This window comes from Acanthopagrus latus, chromosome 8, assembly GCF_904848185.1.
Source record: "Acanthopagrus latus isolate v.2019 chromosome 8, fAcaLat1.1, whole genome shotgun sequence".
NCBI lineage: Eukaryota > Metazoa > Chordata > Actinopteri > Spariformes > Sparidae > Acanthopagrus > Acanthopagrus latus.
The window spans coordinates 29,439,539-29,466,341 of NC_051046.1; the positions used below are offsets into that span (position 1 = coordinate 29,439,539).

Genomic DNA, 26,803 nt, shown 5'->3' on the forward strand with positions numbered 1-26,803 from the left:
GAAAGTGATCAATATTTTGATTTTATGAAATAAGGTGCTTTACACACATTTCCCTGCCAGTTTGACTTCCAAACATTGCTACTTCATGGCGTCTCGCTGTGGCACTTATAAAATGAATGAGGGAAACTTGAGTGGAAGGTAATGGGCCGAAAAAGAGGAAGTTTACAGTGGGATCATAGTGGACAGCAATGTTAAGAGAGATATGTAAAGAGATGTTTAATAGGACAAAAGGTTCCTTTCTCGTCCCCATGTGCTGCCATTAATGCAAAGTCATCACTGGGTTTAGTTGCAAGGACCTGCCTCCATACAGTGTAGTTCAAAATGAAGGTTTTTGGCAAATGCTGCAAAGGCTGGAACCAAGACATGAAATACAGAGCAGAAAATATTTCATGGAAAAAGCTCTTCCAGCTCCTAATGATGAGATGAGAGGAAATGGGGGAGGATACACTCCAGTCTGCAAAGAGAGTTATGCTCACCTGCGATGGATGGACTTCATGGGCCAATGTGTCCTATGTGACTCACTGCCCATTTGATTGAAAACAAGTGGGAAATGCAGTCCTATGTGCTACAAACAAGGCAGATGCATGAGACTCATACCGGTTCTAATCACCACTCAGAGACTCACCTCCGAGCAAGCTTATCAGTTGCTGTTCCTGAAGAAGAACACGCATATTTGAGGATGAATGTAAATGTGCTCAGGTTAATTTATACAAGCTTCTTCAAAGCACTGAAATGTTCCCAGGTTTGTGTAGCAAGCCTGTAAACCCTGGTATGTTACAGGCTTATGTAAAACAAGTTGCTAAGCAATTAAATCTGTATAGATATACATGAAACAAGTTTGTAATGCTTAGTATAGCATACAATGGGTACAGGTTTGCATATGCAAGTTGGTTATGCTGGCAAAACACTAAAACTGATATGATGTGCCTTTGATAAAGCTATGTGTATTTTTACACTAATTTGTTTTCATGATTGTTCTGTAGCTCTGTAAATTTATTTTACAAACTGAAAAACTTGTTCTGCTGCAGAACTGTGCTGGTTTTTTTTTAACAATTATGTGAAACACCAAATTGCAGTGAATAAATAGAGAATTTCTGCACTTTCCATTTTTACAGGCATTTTATATGCTTCAGTGATACAGATATTCATTTTTGCAGAATCTCTGTATCATGATACAGTATATACACTATACATGGTATAGTGGGCCATGTATTGCGTATCATATCATGAGGTACCCTGTGATTCCCGCCTCTAGTGGGCTACAGACAGGTCATTGCTAGTGTGGACTTTCTTACATGTACAGTTTCACAGCCTTGCAATACAAGTGCCACAAGGGTTTTGAGAAGAGGCAAATCCAAACATTGTTGTGGACCAAGTACACCCCCCCATCACAGCAACACTACCTGATGGCAGTGGCCCCCCAGCAGGACCGTGTGCCCTGACACACAGCAAACACTGCTCAGGAACAGCTCGAGGAACACAATAAAGGGCCCAAGGTGTTGACCAGGCCTCCAAATTCCCCAGATCCCAATCTTTCCCAACTGTCTGTAAAACATGCTGGAGCAGGTCTGATCCATGGAGGTTGGCTGGTTTGTCAGCAGGTTTACAAAAACACTGGGAAATTGATTTCCACAAAGCTTGGATGGAGGATGTGTGTCAGCCCAGAATAGACCCCATTAACCTTTGGTGTGGATCCATATAACGGAGGGGGAATCCAGGAATTTTTTTCTTTTTGTAAATTGTTTTTTTTTTTATTGCCATTACCAAAATTTTGTATTTTTGCATGTTCTACTGACCTGCTGTGAACTGACCAATTTAACACTGGTCTCATTTTACTTTCCTGAAAATATACTATTAAATAGTAATTAACTATCATAACTATGATCAATTATAACATAATTGTGGGAAATTAAAGGAAACTATGGGGCCTGAGAGATAGTCTGTTACAGAATATACTTGGCATGGGTCTTTTATATGATTTGTTGCCATGGGACACAGGGATTTTCTTTGTGTGGACCTGTGATGAAGCAGCTTCAGGTTAGTTAACAGCTCTTCAATGCACCAGTCTAAGGGGAAAGACAGTTAGATGAGGTCATGTTTCCCTCATGAGCAGTGCACTGTATGAGTGAGTCTCAACAGCTTTTCCAAGGCAATGACAGCCTCTGACAGCCAGGGGGGGAGAGAGATGGGACAGTAGGGCCAGTGGAAGAGAAAGCTCATTTGCATGAGAAGAGCCCCTCAGGCCAATAGCTAGAGTGGATAGAGGGAATATCAGGATCCAACAGGAAGTGACGTGTCAGGTTGCACACTCCTCCCTCTTTTCCTCAGGCAAGTGAGAGAGAGAGAGGGAGATCAAGAGAGAAAGAAGGGGCGCGTGGGGTGGAAGTAAATGGGCCAAGTAGCAGCCTCATTCTTGCTGTGTGAGATCACAGAGCGGCAGAATGTGTCGGGATCTGCTTGACTAGTGAGAACGAGACTGAACAGGACGGAGGGAGAGACACGGAGGGAGAAGAACAGGAGGGAGGACAAAAGGACACAGGAGGGAAAGGAAGGAGGGAGGGTGGAGGAGGAGATTTGGAGGAGTTTGGGGATCTTTTGTGATCTACTTTCCGCAAAGGATCTAGTTGGCAAAGTGTGTCACAGGGGCTGAGCTACAGCCCTGCCCTGGAGTTACTACAGCCGCTTCACTGCAGCAGGGACAAAATGAACTATCTGGTGAGTGTGTGTGTGTGTATGTGTGTGCTTGTGTGTGTGTGTGTGTGTGTGCGAGAGAGAGAGAGAGAGAGAGAGAGAGGGAGATCAATGTGTGCGTGCAAAATCACTGACTTTATGGCCCTCCCTTAGCTTTTTTTTTGGGGGGGGGGCAGATTCCTCCCTTTTGTTGGTTCCCAGCAGGGAGTGTGTACGTTTTTGTGTGTCTGTGTTGTGGTGAAGGGTTTAAAGTCATAAAGGATATAGTTGTTCAAAAACAAATTCTTCTTCTTTTCAGTGAGTTTTCAGAAATAAAAATCTTTGGCCATCTGCTGTTATCTTGTTATGTATGTAAATATTTTAAAGTTGAAGTTCTTTACGCCAATAATGTAACAACTATGAAAACTATATGCTGACAGAATAATTAAAACATCAAAAAATGTTTGTGAAAGGAGACAGCAGCAGAAATATGGCATAGGTTTCATATCCTAATACTTTAATAAGAAATTCCATAAGTTTGTAACTGGATGCCTATAATCATCTTAACAGCTTCCCCTACTTACTCCTAAAGATACACTGCACACATTTCTTTTAAACTTTATTCCTTACATACATCGCTGCACAGAAGCGGCGCACACAGCAGAGGTAAGCCATCCAGTTATGGCTGGGAAGGAAGTGAGAGAGAGAAAAAAAGAAAGACAGGCGGGGGAGAGCCGTGGTCTGTCTTTCTGCTGACTCAGAGGAAAGTGGAGCGAAATGAAGGTTTTATGGTCAGAGGACGCAGGGAGGTGATCAGTCGCCTGGGAGAGAAAAACGCTTCAGTAAAACTAGAGCAGACTGAGAAGGAAGGTAGAAAGAGAAGCAGGACAAGATTATATGTGTGAGTATCAAGTATGACATTGATTTAGTAAAGCAGAGAGACTGAGGGGACCGGCTGACTGGAGGAAGAGAAAAATGGTTTGGTGAGGAGGGAGAGAAAAGTAGTTAGAAGCAAGGAATGGAATGAGGAGAGGACAGAAAATAGACAGAAAAAGAAACTGTCCGTAACAGTCCTTCCCTGCTATTGTTCGAAAGGCTTCTGCATCAGTGTTGGCTCACTGCTCGTGTGTGTGTGTGTCAGGAATGTGGCAGACAGTGAAATACTGTGGAGCAGGTTGCTGTGTGTGTGTAACTAGTAATTACACGCCAATAATTACTGTGTAATTAATATAAAATAACATTCCACTGTTGTGGAAGCCAAATCAAAGCTTTGCCAGCCACATACAACTCTGCTACATTGTGCCAGCTAAGTGTTTATTCAGGTTTGATGTAAATGTATTTTTTAAAGTGGAAAATAAATAGCTTAAATATGGAACTTATACTGTTTTTCCATTACATCTACCGTCCTGACTTTACCTGGTTTGACTCAATGCAGCAGGGACTTGGATTTCCAGAAAATGTTGTGTTTTCACCAGCAGTATTTAATCATGCCTCCCAAACAGCTGAAAGTGAACACGATTAAACAGCTCAACACAGCAGAGGTTAGAAAGAACGAACAGGACAAGACAAACTAAAGAGATAGTTAGAAGCTCCAAAAGTACTGAGAGCTGAACACTGACTTTTAAAAAGCTCTTTCTCTCAAGTTTCCTGCACACATGATTTGAGCATGGATTTGCAACACACACTTGTTTTTGCGGGGAGCAGGTGCTTGTTACAGGATGTCTGCAGATGATAGAACTCTGTTTTCATGCTTCCATGTATCACTAGTGTACATAGTTACTATGTCATTACCACAGAAACCTATGAAGATTGATTGTCTTGGCACACAAATCTGATCTGATTTGACCCAGCATAAAAAATTGAGTGATACATACTGTATATATATTCTCTTCAACTCCAGTTTTGGAGTGTACAGGTGCTGTTACAGTTGTGAGTGATGGTACTGTTAATTTTTTTAAGGATGCCCTGATGTGTGTTAGTTATGTACAGAAAGTGCTGATAAGATGTCCTTTACTCAAAAAGGATACAGTGGTGCGTTTGATGGAGACTGTTTTCAGTGGCAGTTTTATCCACATTTGGTGCCCCAGTGGGATTGTGTATATATGTATGTTGATATGGGGAAATGTCACCCAGTGCAACAGCATAGCTTGTAAATATTAAGGACATGCTCAGTGGATCGACAATGGAGCTTAATGGCACGAAGGAGAAGACATTGTTAAAATCAAATCACATTAGTTTTATTTACAAAATCACAATCACACCGCCTCAATGGGCTTTACAGTCTGTACAGTGAACGACATCCTCTGTCCTTCGACCCTCCATTCGAGTGAGGAAAAAATTGGCATGTTGATCATCATTGGAAATGGTTTGCACTGAAGTTATATGTCTGTCTGACAAACACATCACAGACACTGTCTACTGTGCTTAGCTGTCTTTTTCCTCCTTTTTTGTATTTTTTGCTTCAGGTGCTTGTCGTGGACATGAAGGACAGTCTTGGTCTATATTTGATGGTGTTTATTTTGTCAGTGCACATTTTTTTGCCCATGTATTTCTCCTGACTCACTGACTGAGTCATGGAGGTCTGGCTTACAGCAGGAAATCCCCTCTGTCTCCTGCATGATGGATGCACTCAACCCTCGACTGCTGCCTCCACTAGGGTGTTCCGGCTCCAGTGATGAGCCACCCATCCAGGTCCACCAAAACACACATACAGATTCACCAAATACAGTCTTTTTCACTGACCCTGAGTTAAAACACACATGTATGACACATAATTCTAGTAAGTCAGTAGACAGAGCACCCGCGGCTTTGGCGACAGCAGACAGTTATCAGTTTTGCCCCAGTGATCACCCCAAAGAGCTTTTGAATATATGTGCCTGATGGTCTGGAAGATACTGTCAAGTAGTTGGTGCTGTCTGTGCTTTAGTGGAGACAATACAGATGATTATGATTTACCTGGCAAGATGAAGATGAAGTAGTGTAAAATTTGTTATATGACTGTTTTCTTGTGTCAATCTAATCATTAACAACAATATTTTTTATGCATATTTTAATCATTTGTTTTTGTGGCATAACTTTGAGTAAAATGCAGGCCTGGCTGTAATGCAGGTTTACCTTTGTGCCATGCAACCTGACCCAGAATGTACATGTTGCTGTATGTTGAAGATCTAGTTGTCACCTCAATCCTAGTGTATTACGCAGTTCACTGCAGGAAGAAGGTAATGTGACAGAAAGCTGGCTTCTTTACTGTTATTGTTATGCTTCATTTTTATTCCCAGGAGCATGTTTATGTTGACAGTCAGATGACATTTTTTTCCTGTCCAGACTAAAATAAGAGCTAATACGATCAGGTATGCTGTTTTTAAAAGTTGTTATCTGATGTGTGTAAATGGTGCAGAACAATGTACATTTAAAGAAAGCTCGTCTTTATCAGTGAGGACATTCAGAAAACAGGAGAAGCATTTATATATGTATACAGTACATTGATTAATGAATTGATTGTGTCCACATGGTGCTGAGCCTCAGACACAAAGCAGCAGCATGCAAAAGGTTGTGAAGCAGTGCGGGATGTGTACTTGCAGATACTTGCACTTTTTTATTTTATATAATGTTCAGTCATTTTTCATTGTATCAGTTAGCATACAGCAGACAAAGGTCACAGCAAGTTTAGACGAGAGAATAATGGTGCAATATTCTACAAAAGTTTTGCACAGAGGTGCATTAACAGATTATAATTACATGGTTGGTATGTACTTTTGTATTGGGTAACTACTGGAATAGGTTTGAATGCTAAAATGTTCAAAAAATGCTTCCGTTTTCCTCACCACCACACGTGTTAAGGAAGGAATATGATCTCTATTAAGCTCAGCCTCACTGTCCAGCAGGTCACTTACATTACAAAAGAAATGGCTTTTGTCTGATGTTAGCAAGCTACCTCCTAGGTGTCAGTTGCCAAGCCAATTAATTCCTGTAGTTTGACCATTTGTTTTTAACATGTACCTGTATTTATCTTCAGGCTATATCTATCAAGTACATTTACACCAAGCAGCAATAAACATGCACATAGAGGTGAGGAATCATGAAGAAAACGGGCTTCATATGACAACAAATCTAATGCTAGCTGAGCTGGCTTAGTTGGCTTCAGATAAGTCTTAATGCTCACACAGTTTCTCCTGACTGTCTCTCAATATTACAAGATTATTTCAACGTCACCCCAGACTGGGAGTAGTCATATTAGCCAAGCAACATGCTAACAGGCTAAACTAATAAATAAAGAGTAAAGCAAAGTAAAACATGGCAACACTTACGCTTACAAATTTGAAGCCTGGTCAGAGACAGCTGTCAATAGTTTTTCCTCACATTTCCATAAATAACAAAGTAAACCCACTGGGTCCTCAGTTGGGAGTGGATGAAGACTTTCATGTTGATTCTAGCATCCAACAACAGAGCAGCGTCTGTATTTAGCTTTAAGCTTTGCACTGGCCCAAGAGTTTTCCAGTCGTTAAGGGGACGTTTCCATAAAAAAACACACTTAATCCACTCAACTTTCATGTCCTCAGAGGATGGGGTGATGTAGTGATTTGTGCCTGTCTGTGCAAAACAACAGAGATGCTGTGCTTAACTCGACAGGGCAGCAGGGTCCATTGTTTCCAAGAAAGACAATGGTGGACCTTCAAAAAAGTAACTCTGTAGCTCCACCCATGGAGATGCACCGATTCAGGTTGTATCGCATAAATGAGCCTCCACTTTACAGAAGACGGGGACCATTATCTGAAAAGCTTGTTGAATCCCATGTTGGCTGACACATGGAGCCCGCAAAAACTGACTGTGCTGTCTTATTTAACAGTTTGTGGGTGTGTGTGCAGTCCAGATTCCCTAATGTATGTGCACAAGCATTAAAACATGTAGTTTTTCATAATATGTCCTGCGTAGGCTTTAACACTCACAGGATGCCCTGCATTCCCGATTGTCACTAACTACTCCAAACCAACAACGTATGAAAACCGCCAAGTCTCTTTTGTCTGTGAAACCTGCCAGATACAGTAAGTTACCACAGTAAATGACCACTCTCTCATTTCTACAGTGTCTATAAGACACATTGAAATTTGGACCAGTGCTGCAAGACAAAGCTTCATCCTACTCTGGACTGACTCATGCCACACTGGTCATGGACTCCCTATCAGAGAGAAAATTGCCTTGCAAGTCAACATTCTTCGCAGTCAATAGTCATCCTCCAGAACGTGAAAGGACTGGATCAAATTACACTTCTTGACTAATTAACAGCTCCATTTTTTTTTCACAGGGTGTTTGATTGTGCTATCTTAACAATTAGCTTGACTAGTGCGAGTACACAATCCTCAACGTTTTATTTAACTGAAGAAGGATTGAAGGCAGCTTGGTGGCTCAGTAGGAAGTACTGCCAGGTCACAGCGAGGGAGTTTCTGACCTGAACGCCTGTTCTTCTTAAATTCAACTTAACGATCAAAAGGACAATTGTGATGTGTAACATCTTAGCTTAAAGGTCTGTTTAACTGTTTTTCATGATCTGTTGAAATTTCAAACACAAGTCAGTGAGATGTAGGTGAAAACTTTGCACGCCCTCGGTTTCACGCTACTACAGAGGAGCACAGTTAGCAGACAAACAACAAGCTATGAATCACTGGATGTTTTCCCCCACTGCTCACTGCTGAATCATAGTCAACACTGCAGTCTCAGCTGCAGCTTTCTCAACAGATTTATGTGAGTGATCAAAGTGTCACGGTTTCCCAGTGCAGAGATTTATGCCCCTGCGATTGTGAAACCATTTCTAACCAGGCACCTTTGCTTTGCTGTTTTTCCTTGTATTTCTGTGGCGATGTAGAATAACAACATAGTAAGGCTTTAATGCTTTTCATGCAGCTTCATGTCAAAGTGGTTTTGAGCTTCTGCGTTTTAAACATTATTCCTACCTAACGATGAATGCGTTAGCCGTTCATCATAAGTATGTTTCAGTGAGAGAAGTAAAAACTGTGTTCTCTCTGATGCCCACTCACACAGTTAGCAGAGAGCATGTCAGCAGATTGTAGCTCCGGTCTTTCCTACCTGTGTAAGTGCAGGTTAGTAAAGCCCTTAAACACAGGGGAGGGCAGGTCTGTGGATGAGCCTTCAGGTCCACTGTTGTGTGCTGTATTTCACAAATTCATGTCTGAGGTTGTGAATTGATGCTGTTAGAGTTGCTGGCTAACTAAGCAGCTAACGGGTGATAAAACAGCAATAGTTATAAATGCACCTCCTTTTAAAACAGATTGAACTAAAGTTACATCATGAACTAAAGTTACACTGGCTTGTTTTTTTATAGTGAGTGTTATTTCTTGCCTGGTTCCAGGCCTTGAATAGCTGCACACATGTCTGAAAATACTATTGTTTTGCGCAGTGACTGCCATTTGCCCAAAAACCCTTCTCATAGCAACCTACCTCAACTTTTTGACAGAAAATAATATCACCAGGATGGTTGCATCATCCAGATTCCATTAAACAGATTTCCAAGGAATTGGATGGAGGATGGGTCTTGACACAGAATAGACCCCATGAAGTTTGGTGTACATCCAATAGAGCGATGGATCCATACGTTTTCTCTCACTTCCTTACAAGTGTTTTTTGACACTTTCATTCATTTAATTTTCAATGCCTGGATCTTGATAAAATGAGGCATAATTATGTGGCTGGTCTCTATGAGTAAGTACAATTTGATGTAGATCCAAATAAAAAAAACGGGCTTAGTGGATTTAAATATATTTTATTTGATATTGGATTAAGCTTGATTAAATTAAAGAGAACTGTTGGCAGACGCATGTGCTCTGTGAGAGCCATTCTATTCTAGTTCTACCTCTATTTCTGTCTTTTTGTTTGCAAGGAGGAGCTACTTTGAATGAGCCAAATATCTGTGTGCATGCATGTGTGTCTGGCAGCACACAGCTATTCATAAGTTGCTGCCAGAGTTGTCTGTCAACAGGTTAAGCAACGACCAGGCCACGCCTCTGTGCGTCTATCCTGTGCCTCAGGCTACATAATCCCTGCTGTTGTTTCTGCTGTTAGTCACACACTGAAGGCAGGAATTCTTCAGCTGGGATCATCACTTCTTAAAGCATCTTTTAATAACAGTTAGCTGCTGGGGCTGTTTAGAAAATCTACATTTTTGAAACTCAATAAATAAAACAATACGTAATTATAGAACTCTAAAAACTGCATTAAGTCACAAAATAGCAAGGTTTGGATTTTTTATAACGTTTGAATTATTGATCACTACAATTTTCCACCATGTTTATGTTAGTATGAAGTATGAATATGTAAGCATCAGGTCCACATAGATGCCCCAGTGGGTGGAGGATTCTTTCTGTTGCACAAATTATCCTCGCTCTCACAACTATTTCTCAAGAGAAGTCTGGCATGCCGAGACAGGAAAAACAGGGGGAGGGACTAAAGGGGAAGGAAGGAAAGACGGAAAAAAAGGATCGCTGTGCTGTATTTGTTGGTTTTTCATCTTTATAGTGTGTGTGTGTGTGTGTGTCTGTGTGTCTATGTGTGTGTGTGTGTGTGTGTGTGTGTGTGTGTGTGTGTCTGTGTGTGAGACACCAAAGGAATGTGAGGTAACACAAGAGTTGTGTGTTTGTATGTGGAGGCTGTGGAATGCTAGAGAGAGAGAGAGAGAGAGAGAGAGAGAGAGATTGACGCACTAAATGTTGAGTACTCAAATCTTGTGCATCAAGTACACACATGAGATTCTGTATCTCGTGTGTCGAGACATGTTCATGTTAATTGTTTTTTGTTGTTTTTTTTATTTAATTTTATTTGAATGGATTACTTACTAATTATATAGATACTAATTATTTTATGTCACAGTTAATCTTAAGCTGGAAGTGAGGGTTGAGTTGTTCATAGTACTACATGTAGTTTGACATGTCCCTCGGCCATGTTGCCGTAGCAACTGAAGGCACTGTGATCATCTTATCTCAGCAGTTATCCTGTTGACAGAGTTATGTAGTATTTCTCAGAGCGAGTAGATGGAATGTCACATTTTTTTCGATTTTTTTGTCTGAATCAAATAATCCTTCTGGTCTGAGCTCATTTGATAGAGCCAGATTTGTACTGCTTAATGCTACAAAGGAAGAAAGTCAATAGGTAGAGCTAATGATATCTCACCAGTGCAGATCATTCACCTCACCCTTTACATATTGGAAAAGTAATTTCTGAGTTGGCCCAGATTTTCCACTGTTAGCACAGATAGCACTTGTGATGGTCTTCATACATAACTGCTGTGGTTTAAAAAAGAAAAGAAAGCACAGAAAAGGTAAATGTTAAGGAAACTTATGAAGGTTAAATTCCTGGAAACTGGAAACATCACAGACTGGTTTGGATCGAGCACGGTGCAAGACAGGAGGGTCTTATATGTATTAGTCTATACTTTTTATCTCCGCCTCAGGTCTCCATAAAACATTTTTTTCATCCCAAAATTTAGCCTTGCATAGCGTGGAAATCTTAAGATACCGGTTTGGTTGGGTGCCGCTTAGCTCGGTTGCTAGCGTGTGCGACCCATGTGCTGAGGCTCTGCAGTGGACCCGGGTTCGACTCCCGGCCCAGGTCCCTATGCTGCGTGTCACTCCCCCTCTGTTTCCTGTCACACTCTTCAAGCTATACTGTCAATAAAGCCAGACAACCCCCCCCCCCAAAAAAAAATGCCAGTTTGGTGTTTCAGTGTGTACAGGGCAAACAGAGCTTTTCCAAACCCTTGATGTAATCTGACAAATAAAGGTCGGGGGCTGTTGTGATATTCATTTTAATGGTCACTAGCACCTGTATTTATGTTGATTTTGTCAGATGACATGATTTTAAACTAATGATTCTATCACCACAGCACCGCTGGTCAGGAGTGACTGCTGGTTACCATGAAGTGGTTATAGGCTGCTGCTGGAGAGAGCTGTTTGATTTACTACTGCACAGCCAAGAGATGACTGAGCAGAAGAATGACAAGAGAAAAGTGCGACGAGGGGGGAGTGCCATAGAGCGTCCTTTTTCTTATTTGTTTACTGCAATGTAGCGAATAGGCATATGCACACATGCGGGCATGCATACACACACACACACACACACACACACACACACACACACACACACACACACACACACACACACACACAACCTCCAGTGCAGGCTAGTATTTGTCCCCAAGGGTCAGATAGGAGGCAAGAAACAAAGGACATTAAGCTGTGCAAACACACACACACACGCACACACACACTCACACAGATGAGTGACTTGTCTATACTGAGCTCAATCCACCAGCTGTTCACATTACTTTCCCCTCAGTGGACAGCTCTCTGTTGTTCCCTTTTGCTCTTCTTTCTTATAGCAGTTGAAGTTGCTGTATAATCTATACATAATCTATGTGTGTGTGTGTGTGTGTATGTATGTATGTGTATATATGTATATATATACATATACATATACATATATATATATATATATATATATATGTGTGTGTGTATATATATATTCATGGCTAATCAGGCTGTTTCTAATAACAAGCAAACAATAAATAAAAGAAAATAAAAAATAGATGTATTAGATTCATTTTGAAACAAGCAAAGCAAAAGGAGCATACAAATGAATAAGGGGGGTCAGAAATGATGGTGTACTCACTTACAGTGGCAGTCTATCCAGCACTGTAATGAGAGTAGATCATTTATCTCTCCGTCATTTCATCTGGGATTCTCTGCTATCAGTTTCCAGGCCATTGAGAAAAACCTGAGCCTCAGTAGGTGATTGTAAACTCATTTTAGAGCCCCTGTACTCGACACAGAGTGTAGCAGGGATGTGCATTGCATACCTCACGCCAGCGACCTGAGGTTTATTTTTCACTGGAGTGAATAGTTTGTGCTTCTTCTGAACAGCAGTGTTGAAGTCAAGGTAAATAGAGATCCCTCTCCTATGGAAAAAAAGTTCTCCTCGTTCCCGGGCAACGTTCATCACGATGATAGGTCTTATTCTTGATGAGTTCCGTATAGATACGAGGTACATCCTTTCAATTTGCAACAAGGAATCTACCTGTATATGCCGGTACACGATCTCGGGGGAAAAGCGGTCTGTCTGACCAACAGTCCATCCCTGAGGTATTCACTTTGTACCATAGTGTTGCAGATTTATGAACTGACAGTACCATTGACGTAGCCAGTCACAGTTAACATGTTTTTTATGCAAATAGATCATATTTAAGAAATGACTGGTTAGCACTTATGTATTAAAAAATAACCACTTAACTAAATTGAAGTAAAACAAATTAAATTTTGTTATGTTATATGTTAATAACAATATTATGGTGTTTTCTGGCTCAAAGGGGGAAAACTCACTGTTGTATGTCTTGAAAGAAACTAATGCATTTTGTGATGTAGATTACCCAGATATTACTTTTTTTTTTTAAATGAGACTCCATAAATCGAGGGGATGGAGGGCTTACAAAACCTCTCAGCCCCGGGGCCTAACATGAGGTTAAGGCAGCCCTGGTTTGATTTATCAGGTATTTTCCTTCATTTTGAGCAAAACTGAGTTCTAAATAAAATTACAGAAATGAAAGAAATATATAGTATTTCTTGGTAAAAATAATATGATGCATGACAGACATTCATGTTTCTTTGTTTTACATCAAGTCTATAAACATTTGGTTGATCTAAGTATGTGTTTTCCTTTAAAGGTTATGATGGACATTGTGATGTTATATGTTCATCACTATTTATTCCTCATGGACTGAAGAAAAGTTAGGAAAACATCACAAAGCAGACCAGTCTTACTATTGAGTTCCTCACACAGTGAGCGACAAAAAGGTCAAATAAAAAGCACCAGAATGGTCCACGTTTACTACAGACCTCTCTGAACTACTTTTGGAGTTATCTGTGTTCAATCAGATGTTTAGTTCTTTATGTGAAATCAGGTCTCAGTGTTTTTCATGACCCTCTGCCCTTTAAACTCCCCGACTTCTCTTTGTTCTATCTTGTGCTCTCTTTCATTCTCTTTCGTCTCTCTGATGAGACGACACCATTTAAGTCCTGGCGTCGTTACGCATCAGCTGGTTGTCCTGGCAACAGTCAGCATGGTCACATCACATTGCTCAGGCCTGTTGCTGCTGAGATTTATCCTGGGAAGTCTGGGTAATGTGATTAGCTCCCACTGTGTTCTCATTTCTTCACACTCCCAGTTTGCCTCTGTAGAAGGATGTACAAGTGTCTGCTTGAAGGTTTTCTCATGCTGATTAACAGACAAGGATGTTTGAAGGCTTTCAGCCATGTTTGCACAGAGTCTGTCTGGGCCCTCAACAGTCCAATCTGTGGATTAACTACTCAAAATTCTTACCTACAATTTACTGCTGGAATACAGTGCCTTTAAATTTGACAAGTGTTAAATGTTACACTCTAAAAAACTTGATACCAACATTCAATCAATTTAATGTCATTTAAAAGAGGCAGAAATAACAGTGATAATAATTCATACTTTAGGTGTACAACTCGTGTTTCTAAAACTGGTAATGTATTTCAGTATTACTGTGTTTTTGACAAAGTCTTGATGAGAGAAAAAACAGTGGCACATATGAATGCTGCCCTGCTTAAGAAAGCTGCAGGGAGCAGAGCTGGAGGCCAAGCAACTGGACCTTTCCAAACAAACACATTTACCACATTTGTACCTCTGAAAGAAACGGCTTCTGCTCAATGTTCATGAATAGGCAGAAATCCTTGTCTGTTCACCGATAAACAAGTGAAACTTGTAGCTGATGTTGCTCATTCATCTTAAACTGTATGTAATTATTCAGGTGGGAAAAATTGGTCAGAAACCATAAACACATTTACCAAAGTTCAGCAAATAATTTAAAGAGAGATAGTGGAGCGTCTAAGCTACTAAGTCTCACAGCGTCTTATTTCTGTTAGATTTACAATTCAGAGTTATTGAAATCTAATTAACACAATTCAGTATCAATTTTAATCAGAGCAACTAAGTTCATTCTAAAACATTCACAAGTGGGTGTCACAGAGAGACAGAAATAGAGAGAGCATGAGAACCTACTGAGGGTGATTCTCAGACCTCAGGGTCAAGTCACTGAGTCATCGTCCAGCAGGATGGTGTGTGAATCATCCTCAGTGCACTTCCTGTTTCTCTGGATGCTGGAATGGAATAGAGAGGGGGTTTCTGTGATATCTCTCTCTCTCTCTCTCTCTCTCTCTCTCTCTCTCTCTCTCTCTCTCTCTCAGCACTCACACTGGAATCAGAATTTGCTGGCAGTAGCTCTGCAGTGTGATGATATGCAGCACACTCTTACTGATACTAGGCAATGGCAAAGGGAAAAGGACATGGCATATACAGTATATCTGAATTACTATGGGAGTGTCTAACCCAATAGTGACTAACCCAGCTGTTTAAATGTTTGACAGAGGAAACAAATGATGGTCCTAATAGTTACGTGTTAACAAACAACACGCTGGGAAGACTGAAAAAGACATCAGAGAACATTGTGGAGAAGTTTTAAGTTTTCAAAGATGAGAACTGGTTGTGAAAATGAAACGACAGGAAAAAAAATTCTACAAACAGTCCAAAACTTTGTTGCTGAATTTATCAGAAGACAGGTACTAGGTTATAGTCACCCTGTCAAATACTATTAAATAATTAGTCTTGGCAAGACAAAATAAACTGCCACCTTCGATGGAAATCTCCCTGCACAAAGAAGGAGCGTACTACAGTTATGTTTTAGTACCAATGGGAATGTTGGATTGAAAACTATGCAAAATTACTATCTATCAATCTACTCTACTCTGATCAACACCGAACACCAAAGAGTAAATTAACACTAGGCTTAAAGGAGTAAGTTTCCCATACTGATCAGTTCAAAAGTTACATTTCTGGACACAAACTATCTCCTGCTTCACTCAGAGTTCGCCCAAAGTGTCTATACACTGGAGGTTTTCCAGTCACACTGTTATATACATACTGGACCATGGTTGGCTCCCAACTAGTTGTGATGTCACAAACTGAAAGCAGTTATCTTGAAGATCCTAGTAACTATACCACATAATTGTGGAGGAGTGTCCTCATTTTTCTATGCATGTAAACTGCCCAAGTGAATTGGATGAAGTCAGTATATTAGGGTTGAGTTTCTTTGTCTCTCTGTCTTGTTCTCAGTCCACTGTGAAGCCATGAACAGGCTGTCAGTGCAGTGAAAGACAAGTCTGACCATAAATCTGGACGCCAATTACATGGCCACATTTAAATGGGCAGTGCTTTGTGCCTAGGTTGTTGTGCAAGCATGTGTGTGAATGTGTGTGTGGAGCTGGCATGTGGCCACTTCAGGCTGCACCAGTCTGGGATAGTTAGGGTGGAACTCAGACACAGAGAGAGAGAGAGCAGAGCAGGCTGAGCTCAGACGTGGACGACAAATATTGGTTTAGTTTCAAAGTGTTCCAGAGAGACTGAGAGAAGGTGTGTCTGTTTGCACGCTGAGCTTCCACAGAGATGGTCACGTGTGAACTTAGAAGTGTTGGTAGGATTCAGCAAAAATGGTCCCTAATAGTAAATCTTATCTGGATTTAGACTCCAGTTGCACAAATACTCTTTTGTGCCACTATCGTTAAGTGTTACCATTCCCATTGTATCTAATAGAAAACTTCTGGATCTTAGTGTGAGTGCATTGCTGTGGTGTACTTTGTGTGAGTGAGTTACCTACTAACTAAAGATTAATTGCTTTAAATTTATCATTTATGAATGATGGTTGTGTGCCTTTTGACATAATGGTAGCAGAAACAGAAAACATCTAATATAAACAAAGGACTTTTTAAAAATAATTATGTCTATCCTTTACTACAGAATGTGCTGGCCAAGGCATTGTATGACAACGTGGCAGAGTCTCCGGACGAGTTGTCCTTCCGCAAAGGCGATATCATGACGGTGTTGGAGCGGGACACGCAGGGATTGGACGGCTGGTGGCTCTGCTCCCTCCATGGTCGCCAAGGCATTGTCCCCGGCAACCGTCTCAAGATCCTTGTCGGCATGTATGACAGCAAGCAGCAGCCACAGACCTTGCCTTCCACGCCAGATTCAGCCACTTCCTGTCCTGTCTCCCTGGTACAGCGTCCACTCCCCCCTCACAGTGCTTACGCCAAACCAACACCAGCTCCATCATCTACAGCCATCGCTACGTCCTCCTCTGGGTTCACCAACAAGCCCCTCCCCTCAATGCAGTACACGTCTATGCACTCAGCCTATTCCACCCCCAACCCTGCACAGTCCAATCCTGACTCTGTGTACATGATGCCTGCCTCCCACAGCCCCAAACCAAGTCCCCAAAGTCTGTACCAGATCCCCTCTGGCCCAAGTGGACCCCCTCCACAGGCCCAAACAGGACCCCCCAACAACGCCCCAGCTCTAGCCCAGAGACAGTACCAGCTGCCTGGGCAGGACATCTACCAGGTACCTCCCTCTGTAGGCCCAGGCCAGGGAGCAGCCCCACCTTCGGGAACAGGGTCTGGGCAGGATGTGTACCAGGTGCCCCCCTCCCTGGATAAGAGAAGCTGGGAGAGCAGCAACAAGCCTCTGGGCAAGGTAAGGAAAAGTGGAACTTTTCTGGAATTTTTTGTCCATTCTCAGTTTACTTATTGTTAATATTTCTAACTTTGTTGTGCTGTAGATCTCAAGTCTGTACAGGGTGTTTGTTGTTTTGCTGTCTGAATTCCTGTCTGGTTCATTCTGCTGTCCACTGTAAGAAACAGACTGAGATCTGTTTCTGGGAAGCTTCTTAAATGCGGAAAGGGCTGCAATGAAGTCCGGCGACTGTGTTGCCGTACTTCATTAATAATAGATGCTGAGTGGCCTGGTGGAATATGGGAGTTAGGATGCGAAAGCAACAATGATTATAATTGCAAAACGTCTTACTGTCTGTATTGAAGTTTAGCAAGGACCTACGTCCCCTACACATTATATTTTATTCCTCTCACTCTGGCCTCAGTATTCTCATCATCCTCAACATCGCTGCAGCATGACACCATCAACCATTGGTGTTGGGTTACGATGTTCAAGTAACCCATTACATACAAGATTACTGACATTTAAAGCAACTTGTTGCATTACTACATTATCTGCTGAGAAAAATAACGTGTTAGAGTACAGTACTTTGCGAAACATTACGGTAAAAACTTTTTTGCGACTTGTCGGTTATATTGTCCAGGCAGCATGTAGCCAACTGTACATGTATCTTTGAATGTAATGACTCTTCCGTCTCTGCCATTTTATTGCCTTCTTTATAGCCCACAATCGAGAAGTCCGCTTTTTCCCAGTCCCAATTACAGATGCAATATAATATTTACAGCTCTTTATTTGCTAACAATCTGACAGTGAACTGGGCAGAAGCATACAGTATTAGGCACAGACTGCACCAACCCTTTTCAGAACTGCTTTTAATCTTTCATGATAATGTGTTGGTTAAACTTTTGAGCGTAATTGTCTTTGAGTCATATGAAAATAGCTATATAAATAACATTTTATTGTCATTATTGTTAGTATTATCATTAGTATTTTACTAATACAAGTGGGATCAGACTGAGTTAAGAGAGATACCGTGGGTGATAGTAGAAGAGAAAGGGAAGAAAGGACAAGAGAGTCTCATTGGCTGAAGCTCATTTCCAGAGCTCCTAGTTGGCATTGATAATTGAGCAGTTCACAAGTTTTTTTACACAGCTATTAGTAGGTGATCTCCATAACTAATATTGACTAGAAAATCCAGGTCACCATCCTCTAGTGTGAACCACCATATGGTGCTGAGACAAAGACATGTTAAACTCAGCATGGTGATAAATGTTGCATACTTACTGGGCAGGGAATAAGAGATGTTCTGCCTGCTCCCCTTGCTGGAGGTGGTAACCAGAGTTTTCATGGGTTGGCTGGGTTTGTTGGTGGGATGTACAGTTGGAAGTGGTGGTGACTACAGTGGTGAGCTGGAGAGAATTGTTCTTACTTGTTTCCACCCTGCAACAATGAAATCATGGTTCATTGCTTTGTTTCACAAAGTCACTTGTAACTCCTTACAAATCATTAAAAAACTACAAAAGGTGTTGTCCTTAATCCCAGAATCCCATAATAAATTTTATCCTAATTAATATACGTTTTCACACCCCACATCAAAATGCCCCACTAGACTGAAACAACATGCTGAATTGTTCCACTTGATGAGAAAGAAAACAAAGAAACAAATACCAAGCAGCAGATAGACAGAAAAGGAGAAAAGGTAGAGAAGGAAAAGACAGCATGGATAACAGAAGAATTAATGTGTGTGTGTGTGCCTGCGTGCATGCGTGTGTGTGTGTGTGTGCGTGTGTTGAGGAGGAAGACCAGGGAAATAATGAAGTTGTGAATAATTCAGCACTGGTCTTGTGGTTGGGTGAATAAGCACTTTACTGCATCAGCAGGTGACAATGTACGAAGGGGGAAGCCCCTCCAGGCTTGCTGTGGCACAGGGAGCCATATGTGTACCACAGTTAGCCCTAGTGTTATGTGTGTATGTGTTGGTGATGAGGGATGGGGATGTTGGGTCCAGCTGTGCCCCTGCCCCTGTAACATATGACCTCATCTATTCAACTGTAACTGGCACTAAAGTAAAACGGTGCAATCTGACTGCATATCTGATTGCTACTTGTAGAAACTATATGCAAACCATATTGTTATAAGTAAGTTTCCTCTAATGTCCAGATTTTTTTATGTTATAAACAGCCTTTTTTCCCTTTTCAACACATTTATCAACAATAGTTTACTGGGCAGTCTTTATTATTACAAATGAACCACGAGTTGCCACCTACGGGTGCTTTGCTAACCTTGTCATGTTAGCACTCTTCATTGGCACTGGTCTCTGTAGCATGCTTGCATAAGGCCATGCTTGTATTCTTTGCCCGTCCTTGTTCATTTACCATGAAGTATAGCCAGGCAGGACTCCTGCTGTTTCCTTTGTCAACCAAAACTGGTGATGGAGGCTGTGTGTGTGTGTGTGTGTGTGTGTGTGTGTGTGTGTGTGTGTGTGTGTGTGTGTGTGTGTGTGTGTGTGTGTGTGTGTGTGTGTGGGTACGTGTATGAACTTGCTGTCAAAAAGGCAGAATGTGGCAGAACATTGATATCAAAACAGTTTTAAATGATTAGAATTGATATGTACTGAAAAATCTTTATTTCTGATTTTGTGACTGAAGCTGTATTTGCCTTACGTTACATGAAATGGAGAGAGCTAGCAGCATGAGGCTATTTAGCTCTGACAAATAGATGCAACAATCAGAGTAATGATAATAAATGTCTGGGGCCACTGTGAATAAAATGAATAAGGGTTTGGAGACCATTCAGTGCAGGGAGACTTAAACTTTAAATTGTGCAGAACATCATGCAGCAGCTGAGAGATTTTGTGTAGAGCAAATCTCAGAAAGGATTAGATACTCAAGGTATGTTGAAGGGAGATCCTGTTTTGATCTGATACTTCCTAGCATGCCTTTATAAATCTGCATAGAGTACGGTATGTAAAGTAAGATAACAGAGGCAGGTGTCCAAAGTGTTTTCCATTGAGACACAAACATTAAAACTTGGACATACCTGAACACTGTGTTTGCATCTCGGAACCTCACATTTTTAATTTCAACGCCAACATTAACAGACCTGAGCAGTAAGTGGCGCCTCATCTAGAGATCTGGTGTGTCAAAAATAGATGATGAAAATTATTGGTTCATAGTCTTATTGACTTAATGCTAGCAACATTATACATTTTACTACAGTTGCGATGTCTATATCAGTAGAATATGTCATAGACATGAAAAGAATATAAAAATCAAATGAAGGGCAGAATTCTTCCACTTGATGGCAACACTGAAAGCACTGGCCACATTAGCACAAGTAAACTCAATGTAGAAAGATCTAGCTAGCGGAAGCAGCACTGTAGCATCTACGCTGTATGTCTGAACATCAGGTGTAGATGTAGCTGCAGTCGTTCAGCGACTTAGCCATCACTCACAGGTACAGATATTTGAGCAGTGATGTTAGCTTACATCTGTTTCTTTTTGTCAACAAATCCCACAGACACATCCTGCTGCCCCAGATATTCACTAGACCACCAATAGGAGTGGATTAATCCACTGCTGAAAATAGTCCCCAACAAATACTGTTTCCTTCTATATAAGTAACATTTGCAGTCGTCAGCTGTTTAGCTTGTTTGTAATCAAAAGGCACTTTACATTAGTGACTTTAAACATTTACATCCGAAATATTACATTTATTAACCCCAGCAGGGCAACAGGGCTAGCAAAAAACTTTAAGATTCCAAATTCGACCTTGAAATCCCTAAAAGGGCAGAATAAAACACCTGATTGTATTCATAAGTAGGCGGATTTTGTTACTTACTGGTTTCCACAGTTATTCCTGTTGTTCCACCATTAACTGGGTACATTTACCAGGGAAAACAATGACTCTTCCAGATTTGGTTGCACAATGGCAGACTCAGAGTCTTTGTTCTTGAATTTGACCTTCTTTTTGAGTCTGGTGGGCAGGCCTAGTGGGGTAGTAGGGTACCAATCTATACACAGATGTTGTCATTTCTCTACAGCCATTACACTGTGCAATCAGTATTTACTTCAAAATGCCAAAAAAGTTATCTTTTGGCAGTTCAAAAAATAGCTAGCAGATAGCAGTTAACTCAACAAAGACCAGCGACCGAAAATGTGTGGGCGCACCTTACCCTCTGAGCTGAGGATGCAATCAACCACCATATACCAGGCACAATAAATTATTGTTATTGCCTTGCTATGCAGTTGTTAATGTTTACAAATCACCACCCAATGCATAATGGCAAAAAAAAGTAAGAGTATCTGCCCAGTCCTGGTCTCTGGTGTCTTACTCTCTCCCTCCATCTTTTCCCATGACAGATATTACATTCAGTCTGACTCATTTTCTGCTCTGGTAAAGAGTAGCGGCCTGTTAGACAGGAATGTTACGCCATTATTCCGCTTTGCCATTCTGTGCAAGTGGTGTGAAGCATCTACCTGGCAGCAGAAGTACTAAGACAGCAGAATCCACCTCAGTCAGGGAGCCAGCATGACGGCACCCGGGTGTGACTTTTTATGACTACATGTTATATGTGTAACCCATGACTGAGGGATTTAAAAAAAAAACCAGCTAGCAGCAGTCAACTCAAAGAAGATGAACCACAATTGAAAATGTGCCTGACTTGTGTCACAGTGTACACTGCTGTTGTGTTACACGTCACACCTGTCACACCACTGTTGTTTTCACTGCCAAATAGAAATGAGTGTATATCAACATTGTTCATTGTACAGGTGTCAGGCATCTAGTTTGAGGTGATGCATTTGCTTAGTGGTTATAGTCTCTATTTGATAAGGTGTCCAGTTTGAAAAGAATGTCACCACATGTGTAACACACACATACACATACGCACAGAGCTGGTTATATAAACTGCAATAAAAGCGACCAGAATTGACACATATTAACATCAAACTGTATCTGAATTGATTCATATGAGAAGTGCACTATAGGCAAACGTAGGGACTGTAACTTCTCAATACTATATGGGAGATTTCAGTCAGAACTCCCTTCATGTTAATCTGTAGATCATTTCTAGGTGCTTTTTGTAACAATTTGTTGACATGTACACATATTAATCACTTTTTATTGCCCTCCTGTGAGTTGATTATAATGGTAGATGAAAAATCAGACCTTCCCTGTCTCTCTCGGTTGCCTATACGATTTAATTTGTGAAAATACTTTTGTTCTGCTGGACAGCTGGAAAAAATACTTTACAAAATCATAATTTAAGTCTCGCTGTAGTCCACAGGGTCTTTTTAAAATTGAGAAACAATCAAAATTTAGATCAAGGATTCTGATGTTATGCTTTTGCTCAACTTTTTTCATCACTAGTCCCTCACCCCTGAGGTAAATCGGTCCATTTGGATTTTGCCAGGATTGCCAGACAGCCAGTCTGAGCATGCACACATAGACAGAACACACACACACACACACACACACACACACACACACACACACACACACACACACACACACACACACACACACACACACACACAAACATACCAGTCATGCCATGTGGTGTTGGAATCCAGTTCACTGTGTTGGTGCTCTTTTGGAGACATGTCCCCCCTGCTAATCTGTTAAGACCCCCTACACAGCCTCTTGGTGCCTGTGTGTGTGTGTGTGTGTGCGCGCGCATGCGTGAGTGTGCATGCCACATTGCTAGCATGCTATTCATAGGCTGTGGCTCCAACTCTCTCTCAGTTATCCTCTCTCCTCTGAGCTGCTGTGTCTTTGTTTTGATTTCTTTGTCTTGCTGGGTTGTGTTCATGACCATCAGCGGCAACTCTCAACCTCTTAAAGGAGTTGTAAGTTACTTTAAATATCTAATGCAGCGCACCCATAATGATATTTCCCCTGCCTGTAGTGGTGGTATATGGGTTTTGGTTTTATTTGATAATCTCTGTCTCTGAAATTTCCGTTACCATCAAATTAAATGAAGGTCGATTTAGGTTTTCTTAGTGTTGCCCATAGCATAGAACTTATGTGACTTCAGTAAGCCAAATCTTTAACACTGAATGTGCTCTCTTATATATGTGCCCATGTTGCTTTGTGGATAAGCACCGTAACAGTGTAATTGTGTGAGAATAACAGAGGAAAGGTGTGAATGTTAAGCTGTCAGACAATCAGCCCACAATCTAGAAGACTATGTTTAATTTGTCCTTGTAGCCAGTTACATCATTAGATAGTGGCTGCAGCTGATGTGACAAACTCTGCTATTTTACAATTTACAAGAACATTTACAGTTGGAGATGCAGTCCTGGCTAGTGGCAACTGAAATTAGTGTCACTGTGTGTGAAACTGTAGAATTAAGAAGTCTGAAGTCTGAGTTCACTGTGCATACATAGCTGCATACATGTATGCATATATGCATGTTTATATCATGTACTGTACAAATGCAGTTTGGTCAGAAGTTGTAAAGAACAGTATATCATGGCAGTCTTCAGCTCCAGTGATTTCTACAGCTCTCATTTTCTTGTGATGGAATGATACTACTTTGTCACAAAAAAACTTGTGAAGTTTGGGTCAGTGATAAATTTATTATAGGTTTTCTGAAAATGTGACCAAATCTGCTGGATCAAAAATATGCATACAATAATTCTGTTATTTGGTGAAATGTCTGTCAGCCATTTTCACCTCAATAAGGTGCTTTTGATCGCCATCCACAAGCTTCTGGTCGTCGTCTGGCTGAATGTTTAACCACGCCTCTTGACAGAACTGGTGAAGTTCAACTAAATTTGTTGTCTTCCTAGTACAGACTTGTTTATTCAGCACAGTCCACATTTTCAGATGGGGTGCCACATCTGGAGCAAGGGCTCATGTTGCTGTAAAACACACTTGACTGTAAACACGTGTCTTCCAGCTTCTAATTCATTACAGACTTTGGCTGACTCTTGACCATCCTGACCAGTTTTCTCTCAGCAGCAGGTGATAGTTTGTGTTTTCTTCCTGATGGTGGCAGTGACTCAACTGTGCCATGCACTTTAGACTTACAAACAATAATTTGTACAGTTGATGTTGGGACCTGTAGCGACTTTGAAATGGTTCCAAGTGACTTGTGCTCTTTAGACTTCCATTTTTAAATGTTTGTCGCTGAGTCTAATGGCTGTATCAAACAAGCCCTCTTCAAATCGGCCCAGAAAAGTCACCAGATGTTTTCAATCAGAATCACTCAGAGGAAGGACCTGTAATGAATTCAGACTTGAAGCAATCTTGTTTCTTGTGACAAAGTAGTATGTGTTCCACTCATTCCATCACAGAAAAATAAGAGTATGGAAATCTTCAGTCAGTGAAGTAGAAATCATTGGAACTCAAGACCGCGATGATAAACCTGTTCTTTACAAGTCTGTGTAATGTTTTGACAACAGCAGTACATCTGCTACTGCCTAAAATCAAGAGTATAAAACATCTTTCAAAGTAAGTCCGCCCTATCAGCAGGCTAAACAAAAACAAAACTTGTTCACGCTTACAATAAGTAAGTATATGAGTACAAAATCTCTTCAAGCCCTTGAGAAATTAAACTGTTTTCCTGTATACATACCGTATTATTAGTAAAGCCTCTCCACTAAAACAGGCAGAAACAAAGTAGAGAGAGAGCACAGTATAGAATTAGGATCTGAGGCATGTCCCTCAATTCAGAAAAAACACCAAACCCTCCTACTATAATTAAGCCTCTCTCTATTTATCCACTTTTCTTTTTGAACTTCACATCTGTGCTTTAATTTTTATTTTTCTCTGCTGCAACTTCATGTATAGAAAGTCTATTTATCTCCCTGTTTGTTTACAGTGGTCATTTTTCAGCTGGAAGATTGGGCTTCATTTGAGAATGTCCTGTGTTAACCTGCATACACTACACAGAATATTTCATCCTACTTTTTGTATCTGGACCAAAGACTGCACCAGGTGTCTCCTGACTGTCCTTCACATACCAGAGGAAAAGACAGAAAGAAAAGGAGAGGAAGAGGGTGCTGCTGGGAAGGAGGTATTGATATTACTTGAGGTAAAGGTCATCTGTTGAACAATGACTTGTGCTTGACGTCATCATACACACCGGACAAAAGAGTGAACATCCCAACTTGTGCTACACACAGCCCCGTGTTACAGCATGTGTGTGCATGTGTTAGGTCAGAGAAGCTGCAGCTTTTATGAGGCCACTGATTTATTCTGAGAACACGACACACAGCTTCTTTGGTGAATATGTAGGTCACAGAATCTGAAAGTATACAGCCATCCTCAGGCTAGAGTTTTGTGATGAGACATAATAAACGAGGCATTGAGCAATGGGGGGGATGTTCTGTGTATTCAGCTTGTCAGAGCTTTAGAATTAATGTCATGACACTGTACTCAACATAGCTGTCAGATACTGCTGTTTCTGTGCTGTACATTGATAGAAATAGGAGAAAAAAAAAACTAAATCTACAAAGAACTTTGAGCTATACTAACAATAAATATATTCCTAAAATGAAATTACGATATATAGATATGTACATCTTATCAAATCAGTCAACATACATATTTGATATTTACCTTTGCAGACATTCTAGGTTGTAGTTTCATTGGTTGTTGATTTTCTATATAAACAAAAGAAGAGTAAGAGAAATTTAAAGGACAGCACATAATTGAAAAAACGCTGATTAGAAGACTTGGTGTCACTGCTGAGGCCCTCTGATGACTTGCTGATGGGGGCTGGTGTTGCAGTAGACCTTGGTTGCCTTGTTTTCTTCATGGCCTTTCCTATATCTGTGGATATACACTGCCATCCCTGTAGTCCAGAGCATCCTGTCCATATTTTGCCATCTTGCGTTACTCCATTCCCATTTGTATGTCTCCACGTTTTTATCGCAGTCTTCTATAATGCACTGCAGTTTCTCGCCTGAGACTTGTTCTGACATTACTTGATGTAGAATGTCCACCTCCGCACGTCTCTTGGCCAACTAACGCTATTCTGTTGTGACCCTCCATGGTCCTTTGCTCGCCTTCAAAAGGATACAGCGCCCCCTATCGGGCGATATCTGTTGTGATGTTTTGGATAACATGTAATTAGCATACCTGTGTAGTTTCACTGTGATTTTGCCAGAACACATACTGAAGAAGGGCGTCTTGCCTGGAGCGTCTCTGTGGCAAGAATAAACAGTTTGATGAGAGTACTGTCCTTTATTTTTCTGCTTTTTATTCACTACACGAGGGATTCAGCACCCTGTACTGAAGCCCACCTGCCCACCTTGAGAAAACAAGGCTATCCATCCTCATCGGGAACGATTGTGTTTGTTTCGGTTCAGCATCTAAGGGAAATGTGTCCAAAGGATGTCTCTCCTCTGTGAGGATGAGGCAGTCATCATTAGAGAGGCCAGCTGCCAGCTGCAGCTCCGCAGCAGCACTTGGCTTTTTAAGCAAACTAGATTTGGTAGATTTGTACTCTTCTTCACACGTTGTAGTGAAAGCTGTTATTTGTATGGACACAGGACATGCTTGTAGGTGGCCTCTGAATCAACATGTTCAGTGA

At 41.0% G+C, this 26,803-nt stretch overlaps 1 protein-coding gene across 2 annotated transcripts in view; it reads left to right on the forward strand.

Moving 5' to 3' along the window:
* bcar1 (BCAR1 scaffold protein, Cas family member) overlaps positions 1–26,803 on the forward strand; it is a 66,912-nt gene that overhangs the window by 25,405 nt on the left and 14,704 nt on the right. The window contains exons 1-2 of one of the 2 annotated variants that reach the window (XM_037107005.1): positions 2,364–2,715; positions 16,546–17,280. In XM_037107005.1, coding sequence (XP_036962900.1) covers positions 2,704–2,715; positions 16,546–17,280 — 747 coding nt within the window. In that variant the 5' untranslated portion in view covers positions 2,364–2,703. Of the gene's footprint in view, positions 1–2,363; positions 2,716–16,545; positions 17,281–26,803 lie in introns of those variants that run through there. The other variant, XM_037107004.1, reaches the window with a different exon arrangement.